The following is a 16932-nucleotide window of genomic DNA, read 5'->3' on the forward strand; positions in this document are numbered from 1 at the left end:
GATGGGGGGGGGGGGAAAGACTTACTTTAAGCAGGCGAAAGATCAGACGCTGATGCATCTTGGAAAGAACAGGGAACCCTTTCTTATTGGTTAAGAAGATGCTGGTGGGTAGGATGGCTGCTTTGATTGGCTCGCCCAGCCAGCGGTTGATGACGTCATTGGATGGCAGGTCTGGGCCCACCTCCAGCGCTGCCAAGAACGGAACAGAAAAGAGTTTATCGGCGGGAGGAAGCGAAAACGCCCCGGGAACCTCGCGGCTCGGCACTTACCCACAGCCACACGCTTGTTGTAGTCGCACAATGTTCGGAAGCTGTGCCACCTGCGACAAGAAGGGAGCTAATTGGGGCACTCAAGAAAGACTGGGCTCGCCCACCCACCCCCTCTCTCTGTCCCTCCCTCCCCCCCTCTCCCACACTCCCTCCCTCTCCCTCTCTCTCCCTTCTTCTCTCTCTCTCCCACTCCCTCCCTCTCTCTCCCTCCTTCTCTCTCCCACACTCTCTCCCTCTCTCTCCCTCCCTGTCTCTCTCCCACTCTCCCTCCTTCTCTCTCCCTCCCTCTCTCCCACACTCCCTCCCTCTCTCCCTCCTTCTCTCTCCCACTCTCTCCCTCTCTCCCTCCCTGTCTCTCTCCCACTCTCTCCCTCCTTCTCTCTCCCTCCCTCTCTCCCACACTCCCTCCCTCTCTCTCTCCCTCTGTCCCTCCCTTCCTCCCACACTCCCTCCCTCCTCTCTCCCTCTCCCACGCTCCCTCCCTCTCCTCCATCCCTCTATCTCTCTCCCATACTCCCTCCTCCCCCTCTCTCCCCTCTCTCCCATAACTCCCTCCCTCTCTCCCTCCTTCTCTCTCCTCTCTCTCCCACACTCCCTCCCTCTCTCCCATATTCCCTCCCTCTCTCCCTCGCTCCCTCTATCTCTCCCATACTCCCTCCTCCCCCCCTCCCTCCCTCTCTCTTTGTGGCCCAGGAAGGGCTCACAAAATTAGCAGGTGTGGGGTGACAATCTCCAGGAGATGACTCACTAATTGGAATAATAAGCAATCCCCACTTCACAATCCTCACACTAGTAACAGATTTGTTGTGCGGTTGTGTTTCAAAGCTGCCAAAAAGTAGCGCCTCGAGGCCGTTTCCTCTGAGGGAGGAAACACTCAAAATAAATAAAGGAAGTCGTTCGCCTTCCGACCCACAATGGTGGCCGAAATTTCGGCTGCTAAGCGAGACCGTCTGGTAAGTGAGTTTTGGCCCCATTTTACGACCTGCCCTGTCAAGGGAACCGCTGCGGTCGTTAAGGTGATCAGACGGTCGTTAAATGAATCTGGCTTCCCCAGGGGCTTTGCTTGTCAGGAGGGTGCAAAAAAAGGGATTAACATGACCCCGGGACACTGCAACCGTCGTAAGTATGAGTCAGATGCCAAGTGTCTGAAGGTTGAGCCCGGGGATGCTGCGACGGTCGTTAAGTGAGGAAAACGGTCATAAGTTGCTTGTTAATTTCAAACGGTCACTAAATGAACTGTTGTTAAGTCAAGGACTAACCTGTACTGCCAAATAGGGACATGTGGATTTTAAGAGAATAACCCAAGGCCACATTTGACTGACTTCTCTCTCTCTCTCGAGATAAATTATATTATAGCGGTGAATTAACTGAATTCAGCACCTTAGTTCGGATCCAGCAAGACTTATTCCTAAGGAATGCAGGCAGTCCTCGCTTTATAACCGTTCATTTAGCAACCGTTCAAAGTTGCAACGGCACTGAACAAAAGGGACTGACAACCGGTCCTCGTGCTTACGACAATTGCAGCATCTTATGTGATTGCCATTTGCGCCCTCCCTAACTGGCTTCCAGCAAGGAAAGTCAACAGGGGAAGTTGGATCCACTTAACGACGGTGTGATTTGCTTAACGGCCATGCGAAAAAGAAGCCACAAAATTGGGTGCCACTCAATCATGGCCTGGCCTAGAACCAGAAATTCTGGTTTCCCAGCTGTGGCCGTTAAGTCGGGGACTACCTCTACACCTCGGTAGCTATTCAAAGTTTTTGAGAAACTTGATTTTACTGTTCGACTCGCTCCCATACAAGTAGTCCTCAACTTACGACACTTCATTTAGTGACCGTTCAGAGTCGAAAGGACACTGGCAAAGTGACGTATGACCGTTTTGCACACTTATGATCTTTGCCGCATCCTGATCACGTGACCAAAATTCAGATGGCGCAATAAGATTGTGTGTTTGTTGTCACTGTGAGTTGTGATGGGGGGGGAGTGCACGAAGGGAGGCTCAGCCACTCTCATTGTACACATGTTGTGCTTTGACAATAGAGGATTTGTATTGATGACTGTTGCTGCGTCCCGGGGTCACGTGATTTCCCCTTTTGCGACCTCCTTGACAAGCGAAGTCGGATTCGCTTAATGACAGATTTATTAACTTACCCCCTGCAGTGATTCACTTAACCACAGTGGCCAGAAACGTCGTAAAAACGGGGCAAAACTCACTGAACAGCAGACATTCTGGGCCCCAATTGTGCTCGTTATGTCGAGGACCATCTCTGCAGCTACTCAAACCCCGCTTGAGAAACTTGATTTGACCGTTCAACTCATCTCGTATTTCAAACATCGGCCAATCTTCCTTGGACTCTTAAAAAGACTTCTCAATTACCACTGCCAGGTCTTCTCCTCGCCCGCGCAGTCCTCGTCCCCGGCCTGCAGGGCCTCGTTTTCAATCACGTCATCTCTCAAGTCTTCGGGGGCCAACAGCGGGACTCGCATCCAGAACTGGCACAGGAGAGAGAAAAGGAGCCTTTAAGTCCGCGGTGGGTAGGTTTACATATGTATGAATAACACAGAGAATAGCAGAGTTGGAAGGGACCTTGGAGGTCTTCTAGCCCACCCCCCCGGCTCAGGCAGGAGACCCTAAACCAGGGGTCTTCAAACTTGGCCCTTTTAGCATCTCCCACCCGCACGATTGGCTAAAATATGTACCAATGTCTCCCCTAAATGTTGGAAATGTAATTTGACAAGTGGAACATACTGTCATATGTGGTGGGAATGCACGCGAGCTCATGATTTTTGGAACAGGATTAAAGTATGGTTGGAAGAAATATTAGAGCAAGTGGTAGAACCAAAAGCAGAACTCTTTCTATTAGGTTTAACTACGGAAAAGCATGACAAAGGCGTACTTTATTTAATGTTGCACATTTTAACGGCTTCCAGACTGGTTTTTGCTCAAAATTGGAGGAATAAGGGAACTCCAACAGAAGAAGAGATCCTGCATAAAATTTTATCATGTGCTGAGATGGACAGGCTTACAATGATTATGAAAGACAAGACAGAACACGAATACTTCGAAATCTGGGACAAATTTTAGCGTTGGTATGAATTAAGGAGAACTACTCGGACTTCAAGTTAATGGTAGAATTAAAAGATATATATAACTGTACATATAATTGTATATATAATTGTATTGTATAGAAGGATGAGGCTTATATAGAGGTTAAGAACGATGTATTAAGCTTTTGTACCATGAGAAACAAACTGATAGGAAAATTCAATCTGGAATGTCATGTTTGTCCATTTTTGTTTTAATTGTATTATGAATAAAATATTAAAAAAAAAAACTTGGCCCTTTTAGGACTTGTGGACTTCAACTCCCAGAATTCCTCAGCCAGGCACGCTGGCTGCCTGCCCTAGACCATTTTGGCCAAACGGTTGTCCAGTCTCTTCTTAAAAGCCTCCAGTGTTGGAGCAGCCACAGCTTCTAGTGGCAAGCTGTTCCAGTGGTTAATTGTCCTAACTGTCAGGAAGTTTCTCCTTAGTTCCAAGTTCCTTCTCTCCTTGATTACTTTCCATCCGTTGCTTCTTGTCCTGCCTTTGGGGGCTTTGGAGAATAGCCTGGCAGTTAGAACAATTAACTAGTGGAACCACCTGCCTCCAGAAGCGGCGGATGCTCCAACACTGCAGGTTTTTAAGAAGAGACTGGACAGCCGTTTGTCTGAAATGGTATAGGGTTTCCTGCCTGAGCAGGGGGTTGGACTAGATGACCTCCAAGGTCCTTTCCAAATTATTATTATTATTTTTGTTTGTTTGTTATTATTTGTGGAAGCCCCTCAAATATGCTATCAGGTCGCCCCTGGTCCTTCTCTTCATTAAACTAGCCATCCCCAATTCCAGCAACGTTCATATGTTGTAGCCTCCAGCCCCCTGGACGTACCATGGACGTGTGGTGGCCGGTATTGATGTGGTTACACAGAACACGTGCCAGGTTGGGGTGGTCCGCCTGGGCCAAGGGAATCAAGAAAGCAGGAAGTCCCAAATAAGCCCCAAAATTCAGCTCCTCCAACATGGCCTGCAACGAAACAGAAAACCAGAGAGATTAAGATGACAGCTTGCGGTCCTGTACACGCTCCTCAGTTTACAAGCATCCGTTGAGTTGTGTTCTGTCCCAGCCTACGTGAGTCCTTGTTAAACCCTTCTTCCAACAAGCAGGCTGGAGCCGCAGGAAAAAACCGATCCCCTTTTATTACTCACAGACCTGAGTCCATATCCAAGGCAAACAAAACACAGTTCACAAAAACTTAGTTCCTCGACGCGAACGGCTGCCTTCGGCAACCAGCACCTCTCACACCTTCCCTTCTATTATGCAGCCAAGGCGTGGCTTCCTAACACCTTCTCCTTTGCCTTTGGAGCCGCCCCATTGCATTCCTCTGTCCTACTCGCTTCTCCTGCCTGCACCTTCTTGCATCTGTGATTTGTCCCAGCTGTTCTTCATCACTGTCCAACTCAGACTCCCAGCACAGCTGTGTCTCAGCCTGAGCGCGAGTAGAGGGGCCAGGCTCCTCGTCAGACTGTGAGTCTTGGAGCTCCTCAGAGCCTTCCTCTGATGTCACTCCAGGCCCCTCCTCCTCCTCCTCCTCTGATTCCTCAGACTCAGCTGCCGGGTCCACTGGCTGGCGAGGAATCACAACACTTAGTGACCGTTGAAAGTTGCAACGGTGACCTAGGACCAGTTTTCCACCCTTATGACCGTCGCAGCCTGCCCCACGGTCATGTGATCAAAATTCAGAGTGCTTGGCAACTTGACTCATATTTACGACGGTTGCAGTCTCCCGGGGTCTCGCGCGATCCCTTTTGGCGACCTTCTGACAAACAAAATCAACGGGGGAAGCCGGGTTCGGTGAACCCCGCGACTAATTGAACCACTGCAGTGATTCGCTTAGCAACGGTGGCAAGAAGTGGACGTAAATACTAGTTTCTGCCAAATAAAAAATAAAAAAATCTACACCGCGTTCATGTGAACGCGGAATCGTACATCAAGGACCATCTGTATACCTCCCATTCGCTAATCCAGGGATCTTCGAACTTGACAGCTTTAAGACCGGTGGACTTCAGCTCCCAGAATTCCCCAGCCAGCCAATTGCCAACTTTAAGACTAGTGGACTTCAACTCCCAGAATTCCTCAGTCCACTAGTCTTACAGTTGCCAAGGTTGGAGATCCCTGCTCTAAACTACTGTTTACAGTAGCTCTAAAGTAATTACAGCCATCACCTCTGTCAAAATAATTGTTTCTTTTTTTTTTAATTAAAAGTTTTATAAATTTATTACAACATAAACCCCCCATCCCATCCCCCCCTCCCCCACTTCCCAGAGCTGATTACAGGGTAAACAAAATGATAAACAAATATAATCCAACTAACATAAACCAACTATACTATCAAACAAAACCATAACACACTTTAACTCCTTCTCAATACAAATATTAACAAATTAAGTCAAAAATAATGATATAATTAAAACTATTAATAATTATCTAAAATCTACTCAAAAGCAAGATAATACTTTTCCATTTCATATTTCTTCTGAATATAATCCATCCATCTTCTCCAAACCATAATATATCTTTCTTGTGAATGGTCCTTCAAATAGGCGGAGATCTTCGCCATATCTGCTAAATTAGACACTTTAAGTATCCATTCTTCCAAAATAGGCAACAAATTTTTCTTCCAATATTGCCCCACCAATAATCTTGCAGCTGTTATAAGGTTCAACATCAAATTAGTTTCTTTAACATCAAAATCTACAGTAATACCCAACAAAAATAATTGCGGAGTAAACTTAAATCTTTTTCTTAAAAAATAAAAATAATTGTTTCTTACGCCAAATTAAATCCAGATTACAACACGCCCCTACCCTTTCCCATGCATTCTGGAAACGGATTCCGAATCCATGGATTCAGAAGACTAGCCCAGTAAAGTATGTTCTCAAAGATTATTCTTCGCTTCTTGTTGCCACCGTACAAAAATGTGTCTGCGTTACCAAAGCATCCATTGATACGTCTTCCCTTGCCAAGGTCACTCACCGCCTCCGAATTCCTGCGCACTTTCTCCAGTTCGGAATCTGCCCGGATCCACGGCGACAGTTTTCCCACAATCAGGGTGTTCCAGTCTAAGGAGGAGCAAGATATCGGGTACGTTCGCACAAACATGGAAGTTGGTTTAGCAGAGTCATGCTGGGAATGGTGTAGGCCGGTTAAAACCACCCAAATCACATGCAAGAAAAAACTGAATCGTTAACGATGAATAATATCCGCACCAAACCGACTTAATTCAGAATTCACCAGGAATTAAGCAATTCCACTATTTTCTCATTTTTACTTTTGTTGGTTGGTTTGAGGTAGCACAAACGGGCCAGGATTGTGCGTAAGTGAAGTTAGAAAAAAAAGAAATGCTTTAACTAAGCTTCCCAGGTCTCCGGGTACAATGAAAACAGGGCTTAGCTTTTATAAATTACAGGTCAGCTGGGTGACTCAGGACCAATCACAAGGAGACAGTGAGTTGTAGTCCCACCTTAGGCATGCAAGCCAGCTGGGTGACTCTGGACCAATCACAAGGAGACAGTGAGTTGTAGTCCCACCTTAGGCATGTAAGCCAGCTGGGTGACTCTGGACCAATCACAAGGAGACAGGGAGTTCTAGTCCCGCCTTAGACACAAAAGCTAGCTGGATGACTCTGGACCAATCAAAAGGAGACAGTGAGTTCTAGTCCCACCTTAGGCACAAAAGCCAGCTGGGTGACTCTGGGCCAATCACAAGGAGACAGTGAGTTCTAGTCCCGCCTTAGCCATGAAAGCCAGCTGGGTGACTCTGGACCAATTAAAAGGAGACAGTGAGTTCTAGTCCCGCCTTAGGCACGCAAGCCAGCTGGGTGACTCTGGGCCAATCAAAAGGAGACAGTGAGTTCTAGTCCCGCCTTAGGCACGCAAGCCAGCTGGGTGACTCTGGGCCAATCAAAAGGAGACAGTGAGTTCTAGTCCCGCCTTAGGCATGCAAGCCAGCTGGGTGACTCTGGACCAGTCAAAAGGAGACAGTGAGTTCTAGTCCCGCCTTAGGCACGCAAGCCAACTGGGTGACTCTGGGCCAATCAAAAGGAGACAGGGAGTTCTAGTCCCGCCTTAGGCATGCAAGCCAGCTGGGTGACTCTGGGCCAATCAAAAGGAGACAGTGAGTTCTAGTCCCGCCTTAGAAACAAAAGCCAGCTGGGTGACTCTGGACCAGTCAAAAGGAGACAATGAGTTCTAGTCCCACCTTAGGCACAAAAGCCAGCTGGGTGACTTTGGGCCAGTCCCTCTCGCTCAGCCCACCCCACCCCACCCCACAGGGTTGTTGTTATGGGGAAAAGAGGAAGAGGAAGGTCTGTTGGATGTGTTTGCAGCCTTGAGTTATTTCTGAAAATAATAAAGGCGGGATATGAATGAATGAATGAACGAACAAATAATGAACGAACATCCTGCAATTTGTTTTGTCCTCTATGTTCAGGGACATGATGTGAAATCAAGTTTCCTGAAGTTCTCACCTCTCCCTGAGAGTAATAGGTCAGAGCGAGTCTGCGGTCCTGGTCGTTGTTTAGCTGGCTCCTGGAAAAATTCTCTCTTGTAGCGAGGATGGAAAATCGGCATGCAGAGAAAATCAAACCTACGGAAGAGGTAGGAAGGAGGGAAAAAAAAACCAGGAGTGTGAAGACCCCGATGTTGGAAGACACAACATGGCTGGCTGCATTTCCACAACGGACCCAACTACAAACAAGTCAGCTAGATTTTAGCTCAATGGGACGTTCAAAATGATATATAGTAATGTTTCTCAACCTTTTTCAAGCTTGACGATGGGTGGACTTCAATTCCCAGAAGTCTCGGAGTTGAAGTCCACGCATCTTCAAGCAGCCAAGGTTGAGAAACATTGATCTATGCCAGTGGTTCTCAACCTGTGGGTCGGGACCCCATTTGGGGTCGAACGACCATTTCACAGGGGTCGCCAAACAACGCAGTCCGCCATTTTCTTTTCCCCTTTTCCTTAGCTGTGCTACTCCCTTTTATTCTATTGGCTTTCAAAAGCCAATAGGAATTGTCCAGGCTGTCTCTGCCCTGCTGAGCCCGCCAAAAGTCCCATTCTGCAAACGGTGCTGCACCAGTTGAGTAGTCCTCGACTTACGACCGGTTGAGTAGTCCTCGACTTACGATCGGTTGGGGCTCGCAGCATTAAAAAGGTTGAGAACCACTGCTCTATGGTAACCAACATGCATTGTGGGGAAAAAAAGCTTCACTGACTAAGCCAGGGGTCTTCAAACGTGGCCCTTTTATGACCTTGTGGACTTCAACCCCCAGAATTCCTCAGCCAGGCACGCAAACCCCAATGGGCATTTTTTTTTATTTTGCAGAAACCAGAAGCGAACAACAGTTTCCTGCAAATATAAATATATACAAATATAAATATATACATAATTGAGGGAATGGCTGTCAATGCAGGCTGGTGGCTAAGCACCCAAAATGAATCGTGCAACCGCCAGGGGTTCAGCAGTCAGAACTGCAACCTAGAACTGAGGAGAAATTTCTTGAGAGTTAAAACAATTAATCAGTGGAACAACCTGCCTCCAGAAGTTGTGGGCGTTCCAACAGTGGAGGTTTTTAAGAAGGGACTGGACAGCCATTGGTCTGAAGCGGTATAGGGTTTCCTGCCTGAGCAGGGGGTTGGATTAGATGACCTCCAAGGTCCCTTCCAACTCTATTATTACTACTACTACTATTATTATTATTATTACTATTATTATTATCATCATTAATCCAGCCCCCTAATCATCTTTGTTGTTCTCCTCTGCACTCTTTCCAGAGTCTCAACAGGTTTTTTTTTTTTACATCGTGGCCACCAAAACTGGATGCAGAATTCCACGGGTGGCCTTACCCAGCTAAAGCACCCCACCATTCTCCCTGATGAATTTCTTCTGCTGTGTAAGGTCATTTCTCATACCGAGGGCCAACTGATCTGCTGAGCTGTGAAATGTTAATTTCCCCACAATGCCGTTATTCCCCGCTGCCCTTTCTCCTTTCTAATTACTCTTATTATTTGCACCCGTAAACGTTTCAATTTTGCTGATTGGAACTGCAAGCCTCTCTGAGCATTTTGTATTGATGGACAGATGGCATAACATTCATTCTCCTTGGAGCAACAGACAATACTGATCGACATGCATTTACCAATAAATTCTTTTTTTTAAATATATATTTTATATATACATACATACATACATACATACATACATACATACATACATATATATTTGTTTTCTGAGGTTTTCACGGGTATTTGTATGTAGGTCTCTGGTTATTCGGGTTTTCTCCCGTGTCAAATTGGAGAAAACCTGAATAACAAAAGACATATATCTATATCTATATCTATCTATCTATCTATCTATCTATCTATCTATCTATCTATCTATCTATCTATCTACCTATCTATCTCTATATATATATATCTGAATGAAATAGAGGTAACTCAGAACAGCTCAAATCCCCTCCCTTTTTTGGGGGGAAAAATTATCATTAAGAGCGGCAATGACGCTTATCTCCAAAGCGTTTTTTGAGATTATCATTTCTCTCTCTCTTTTTTTATGATAGCTCTTAAGACGCTAGGAACTGCCTCCAGACAAATGTTTATCCTCCGGAATTGTTTGTTTTTCTGCTAAGGCAGCCAAAAATGCCTCAGATCAAGATTTACGGACTGTAATTCCCAAATGTTTATGTCGGTCCTTAAGGTGCCCTAAGATGTGGCTTTTGCTGAATCAAGAGTTGAAAACAGCTACCCCACTGCAAATGCGTCCTGTACATTTTGGGGGGAGATTATGCTCAAAAGAACTTGGGGGCTGCCAGATGGGCTGAAGAACTGGGCGGCCCGGGAAAGATTGCACAACTGCCAGGACCTGAAGGAGACAGGAATCCAAGCTTTGAAACTGAATGTGAAAGGCGAGAGCTGTTGGCTGCATCTGTGGCGTGAGTCAGCCATTCAGTTCCAGATCACGGTGAGAAGATGTGTAGGAGACAGGTGCTGCTGGCCTCCGTACCCAACAGGAACCCCAAAAGGGGACTTTGGTCCAGGGCTAGAGCAACCAAGCCAAACTCAGAGGGAGGGAGAGGAAAAAAAGATAAAAAAGAGGAAGGAAAGAAGGGGAGGGAGGGAAGGAAGGAAGATGAGAGAGAAAAGAACATAGTAAAGAGGGAAGGAAGAAGATGGGAAAGGAAGATAGAAAAATAGAAGGAAAGGGAGGGAGGGAGGGAAGAAGGAAAGAAGAGAGGGAGGCAGATGAGAGACAAAAGAACAGAGGAGGAGGAAGGAAGATGAGAAAACTAGATAGAAAGAAGGGAAGGAAGAAGAGGAGAGAAAAAAGAGGGAGGAAGGAAAGAAGGAAGGAAGGAGAGAGAAAACAAGATAGAAAAGAGGAAGAAAAGAAGGAGGAAGGGAGGGAAGGAAGATGAGAGAGAAAAGAACATAGAAAAGAGGAAAGGAAGAAGATGAGAAAGGAAGATAGAAAAGTAGAAGGGAGGGAGGGAAGAAGGAAAGAAGAGAGGGAGGAAGATGAGAGACAAAAGAACAGAGGAGGAGGAAGGAAGATGAGAAAACTAGATAAAAAGAAGGGAAGGAAGAAGAGGAGAGAGAAAAAAGAGGGAGGAAGGAAAGAAAGAAGGAAGGAAGGAAGGAAGGAGAGAAAACAAGATAGAAAAGAGGAAGGAAAGAAAACGGAGGGAGGGAGGAAGATGAGAAAAGAACATAAAAAAGAGGGAAGGAAGAAGATGAGAAAGGAAGATAGAAAAGTGGAAGAGAGGGTGGGACGAGGGACGGAGGGGAAAGAAGATAGAAAAAAGGAAAGAAGGGAGAAGGAAGATGACAGAGAAAAGAAGATAGAAAAGTAGAAGGAAAGGGAGGGAGGGAGGGAGAGGAAAGAAGATAAAAAAGGAGGAAGGAAAGAAGGGGGAAGGCAGGGAGGAAGATGAGAGAGAAAACAATATAGGAAAGAGGGAGGGAGGAAGTCAGATGAGAGAGAAGATAGAAAAGAGGAAGAAAAGAAGGAGGGAGGGAGGGAGAGGAAAGAAGATGAAAAGGAAGGAAAGAAGGGGGAAGGGAGGGAGGGAGGGAGGGAGATGAGAGAAAAGAAGATAGAAAAGTGGAAGGAAAGGGAGGGAGGAAAAAAGGAAAGGAGGAAGATGAGCGACAAAAGAACAGAGGAGGAGGGAGGGAGAAAGACGAGAAAACTAGATAGAAAGAAGGGAAGGAAGAAGATGAGAGAGAAAAGAAAAGGGGGAAGGAAGGAAGGCAGATGAGAGAGGAAAGAAGACAGAAAAGAGGAAGGAAAGAAGGGAGAAGGGAGGAAAGGAAGGAAGATGAGAGACAAAAGAACATAGAAAAGAGGGAGGGAAGAAGATGAGAAAGAGAGACAGAAAAGTAGAAGGGAGGGAGGGAAGAAGGGAGGGAGGAAGATGAGAGACAAAAGAACAGAGGAGGGAGGGAGGAGAAAACTAGATAGAAAGAGGGAAGGAAGAAGAGGCAGATGAGAGAGAAAAGGAAAGGGGGAAGGAAGGCAGATGAGAGAGAAAAGAACATAGGGAAGAGGGAGGGAGGAAGATGAGAGAAAAGAAGATAGAAAAGTGGAAGAGAGAGAGGGAGGGATGGAGAGGAAAGGAGAAAAGAGGAAAAAAAGGAGAAGGGAGGGAAGGAGGGAGGGAGGATGAGAGAGAAAAGATAGAAAAGAGGAAGGAAAGAATGGAGAAGGGAGGGAAGGAAGGAAGATGAGAGACAAAAGAACATAGAAAAGAGGGAGGGAAGAAGATGAGAAAGAAAGACAGAAAAGTAGAAGGGAGGAAAGAAGGAAAGAAGGGAGGGAGGGAGATGAGCGACAAAAGAACAGAGGAGGAGGGAGAAAGACGAGAAAACTAGATAGAAAGAAGGGAAGGAAGAAGAGGAGAGAGAAAAGAAAAAGGGGAAGGAAGGAAGGCAGATGAGAGAGAAAAGAACATAGGAAAGAAGGAGGGAGGAAGATGAGAGAAAAGAAGATAGAAAAGTGGAAGAGAGAGAGGGAGGGACGGAGAGGAAAGGAGAAAAGAGGAAAAAAGGAGAAGGGAGAGAAGGAGGGAGGGAGGAAGATGAGAAAAGAAGATAGAAAAGAAGAAGGAAAGAAGGGAGAAGGGAGGGAAGGAAGGAAGATGAGAGAGAAAAGAACATAGGAAAGAGGGAAGGAAGAAGATAAGAAAGGAAGATATAAAAGTAGAAGGAAAGGGAGGGAGGGAAGAAGGAAAGAAGGGAGGGAGGAAGATGAGCGACAAAAGAACAGAGGAGGGAGGGAGTGAGGAAGATGAGAAAACTAGATAGAAGGAAGGGAAGGAAGAAGAGGAGAGAGAAAAGAAAAGAGGGAGGGAGGAAGGAAGGAAGATGAGAGAGAAAACAAGACAGAAAAGCGGAAGGAAAGAAGGGAGAAGGGAGGGAAGGAAGAATGTCATCTTCAAAAACCCTACCTGTCAACGGACTACTTGAAATACAGCTTGCAAATTGCTCTCTGACTGCAACCCGTTCCCTGAATTCACCCACAACATCTGCCTTTGGTGCCTAAAGCCTAAATCAAAGAGGTGGAGTTGATACAACACATAAGACCCTCACCAGCCTTCTTACTTGGCTCTGACCTGGATGCCAAAAAGGCCGTTTTATCCCAAAGAGATTTTGAGTTGAAAGAATAATGTCCTCCCCTACGATGATGATGATTACTACTACTACTACTACTACTTATCCCATAAGGCAAGAGTCTTCAAACTTGGCAACTTTAAGACTTGTGGACTTCAACTCCCACAATTCCTCAGCCAGCCCTGAGGGCTGGCTGAGGAATTCTGGGAGTTGAAGTCCACAAGTCTTAAAGTTGCCAAGTTTGAAGACCCCTGCCCTAACCTGAGGATGGCATTCAGTCCCATAGATCCCCTATACCAGGGGTTCTCAACCTGTGGGTCAGGACCCCATTTGGGGTCAAACGACCATTTCACGGGGGTCGCCAAACAACGCAGTCCGCCATTTTTTCCCCCTTTTCCTTAGCGGTGCTCCTCCCTTTTATTCTATTGGCTTTTGAAAGCCAATAGAATAGACTCTCTTGAATAGAGTCTAATTCTATTGGCTTCCAAAAGCCAATAGGAATTGTCCAGGCTGTCTCTGCCCTGCTGAGCCTGCCAAAAGTCCCATTCTGCAAACGGTGCTGCACCAGTTGGGTAGTCCTCGACTTACGACTGGTTGAGTAGTCGACTTACAACCGGTTGGGGGTCGCGGCATTAAAAAGGTTGAGAACCACTGCTCTACAGCAATATTTCTCAACCTTGGCAGCAAGACTGGCTGGGGCATTCTGGGAGTTGAAGTCCACCCATTTTCAACTTGCCACAGTTGAGAAATGCTGCTCTGGAAGTTTCTATGAACCTGTATTTTTTTTCCTGGAAGACCTTTGAGAGTTGATTCGGCGTTAAGCCTTGGACGCAAGAAACGGTGCTACTTATTCAGCGGCACGCTGTTAATTCAGGGAGCCCTCCAGGTGCCACAGTCCATTTAGTGACCGTTCCAAGTTGCAACGGCACTGAAAACAAGTGACGTAGGACCGTTTTTTCACACTTAGGACCACCGCAGCAACCCCCAGGATCAAAATTCAGACGCTGGGGAACTGGTTCACACTTACGGCCACGGCCGTGTCCCTTTTGCGACCTTTTGACATATATACATTGCTTACTGGTGTACACCGCTTAGAGAGTGCTTGCACTTAAATCGGTATATAAGTCTCATAAATAAATAAATAAATAAATAAATAAAGTCAATGGGGAAGCCAGATTCACTTAACAACCAGGTTACTAATCTATCAACCTGCAGGGATTGTGGCCAGAAAGCTTTGTAAAATGGGGCAAAAGTCACTTAACCAAGGTCTCCCTTAACACAATTGGGGCTCAGTTGTGGTCATATACTGAGGACTACCTGCCTGACATCATTACTGCTTTGAATTTCGCACGCCGCTCAGAATTCATGTTGAGGTTCAGCAGTCAACCCGCGTCGTAACTAATTGCCTCACTTGACTAAGTCTAATTTTTAAGCACACAAAACTCTCATCTCCGTTAAATTATAAATCCATTTTGGCTCCCGGGCCTTTTTTCAGCCACCACCAGAGTTTAAAATCTGATATTGGAAACCGTCTTTGCCCGCTGTAGACCTAATCAATTGGTGCGATTGCCTTGTTGGGATTACAGCAACATAAATTTGCAGTGGGAGCTATCCACCTGTTTATCTTTTGGCTGATCACCCTAGCCCAGTGTTTCCCAAACTTGACAATTTTAAGGCATGTGGACTTCAACTCCCAGAATTCCACAGCCAGTATTGCTGGCTGTGGAATTCTGGGAGTTGAAGTCCTCATGCCTTAAAATTGTCAAGTTTGGGAAACACTGCCCTAGCCCAAGGGTAGGCAACCTCGGCTCTTTTATGACTCATGCTGACTCAGGAATTCTGGGAGTTGAAGTCCATGAGTCATAAAAGAGCCGAGGTTGCCTACCCCTGCCCTAGCCCTCCGCGTCACTGGACAAAGATAGCATAAGAGGCCAAAATAAGCAGACATCATGTCTGGAACTCACTGGTGGGGAAAGAAGGAACAAGGCTCTCATTTTCTCTAACCCAGAATCACCTTCTGAGAACAGTTACAGGAACCAGGTATGGCTAGTGCAGGGGTAGGCAATCATGGCTCTTTTATGACTCGTGGACTTCAACTCCCAGAATTCCTGAGCCAGCCTGGCTCAGCTTGGAAACCTCTCCCTTTCCCATCAGCGTGGCCGGCTCAGTAATTCTGGGAGTTGAAGTCCACGAGTCATAAAAGAGCCAAGGTGGCCTACCTCTAGCCTAGGCCTAGGCCGCTTTATGACTCATGGACTTCAACTCCCAGAATTCCTGAGCCAGCCTGGCTCAGCTTGGAAACCTCTCCCTTTCCCCTCAGCGTGGCCGGCTCAGGAATTCTGGGAGTTGAAGTCCACCAGTCATAAAAGAGCCACGGTTGCCTACCCCTGGACTAGTCTAATGAATAGAAAGATGCGAGGGGAGACAGGATAGACATCTTCCAGTATTTGAGGGGCTGTCAGAGAGAGAGGAAGGGGTCAACCTATTCTCCAAAGGAAGGCAAGAAGTAATGGATGGAGACCTATCAAGGAGAGGGTCAACCTATAAAATAAGGAGAAATTTCCTGACAGAAAAAAAATTCAGTGGAATGGCTTTCCTTCAGAAGTCGTGGATGCTGCATCACTGAAGGTTATAAGAAGAAATTACACAACCACTTTGTCCAGGATGGTATACTATAGGACCTCCTACTTAGGTAGGGGGTTAGACTAGGAGACCTCTAAGGTCCCTTCCAACTGTTTTTCTGTATTATAGCAGAACATGATTGCCTGGCAAATCTACTTAAATACACAATGATAGATAGATAGATAGATAGATAGATAGATAGATAGATAGATAGATAGATAGATAGATAGATAGATTAGATTAGACCAGTGTTTCTCAACCTTGACAATTTTAAGGCATGCGGACTGCAGCTCCCAGAATTCCACAGCCAGCATTGCTGGCTGTGGAATTCTGGGAGTTAAAATCCACATGCCTTAAAATTGTCAAGGTTGAGAAACACTGGATTAGACAGATAGACACAGTAGTACCTTGGTACTCAACTGCTTTGAAACTCATCCAATTTAGTACTCAATGCATTTTGATGCTAAAAAATTTGTCCCAGTAGTCATAATTTGTTTGGTACTCAACGCACAAGCTAGAACTTCTCGGTGCCGGATGCCTTGTGGCTCACTATATCATTCCTTACAGGAAAAATTTGCTTGGTACTCACTGCGAGAATAGGGATAGGGATAGAATAGAACCTGGAAGTGACCTTAGAGGTCTTCTAGTCCAGTGCCCTGCTCAAGCAGGAGAACCTATACCATTTCAGACAAGTGACTGTCTAGTCTCTTCTTAAAAACATCCAGTGATGGAGCGCCCACGATTTCTGAAGGCAAGCTGTTCCACTGGTTAGTTGTCCTCACTGTTAGGAAGTTTCTCCTTAATTCCAGTTGCTTTTCTCCTTGATTAGTTTCCATCCATTGTTTCTTGTCCTGCCTTCAGGTGCTTTGGAGAATAGGTTAACCCCCTTATTCTTTGTGGCAACCCCTCAAATACTGGAATACTGCTCTCATATCCCCCCTTCTCCTTCTTTTCTCTAGGATGGCCATACTCAAATCCTTGAGCCGTTCTTCAATTAACGATGAGTTCCAAAGTACCACTGTAAATAGATAATGAATGGATAGATGGATAGACTTAAGTAGACTCCAGAAGATGGTAGAGGACAGGAAGGCCTAGAGCAGGGGTTCTCAACATTGGCAACTTTAAGACTTGTGGACTTCAACTCCCAGAATTCCTCAGCCAGCAGCTGGCTGAGGAATTCTGGGAGTTGAAGTCCACAAGTCTTAAAGTTGCCAACGTTGAGAACCCCTGGCCTAGAGGAACTTTGTCCATGGGGTCACGATGGGTCGGACACGATTCACAACTAAGAACAAGATGGATAGAGGATAGAGGAGGGATGGGTGGATGGACGGATAG

The 16932-nt window shown here is 46.1% G+C and overlaps 1 protein-coding gene across 1 annotated transcript in view; it reads right to left on the bottom strand.

Moving 5' to 3' along the window:
• PRMT5 (protein arginine methyltransferase 5) overlaps positions 1-16932 on the bottom strand; it is a 45705-nt gene that overhangs the window by 28012 nt on the left and 761 nt on the right. Inside the window, exons 2-7 of the mRNA XM_039365107.1 lie at positions 7835-7953; positions 6343-6428; positions 4198-4332; positions 2647-2762; positions 270-319; positions 26-189 (exon numbers count right to left, since the gene is read on the bottom strand). Of these exons, the coding sequence (XP_039221041.1) occupies positions 26-189; positions 270-319; positions 2647-2762; positions 4198-4332; positions 6343-6428; positions 7835-7953 (670 nt within the window). The remainder of the gene's footprint in view (positions 1-25; positions 190-269; positions 320-2646; positions 2763-4197; positions 4333-6342; positions 6429-7834; positions 7954-16932) is intronic.

Source organism: Crotalus tigris, unplaced genomic scaffold, assembly GCF_016545835.1.
Source record: "Crotalus tigris isolate CLP2741 ecotype Arizona unplaced genomic scaffold, ASM1654583v1 scf7180000019964.508439, whole genome shotgun sequence".
In the NCBI taxonomy this organism is placed as follows: domain Eukaryota; kingdom Metazoa; phylum Chordata; class Lepidosauria; order Squamata; family Viperidae; genus Crotalus; species Crotalus tigris.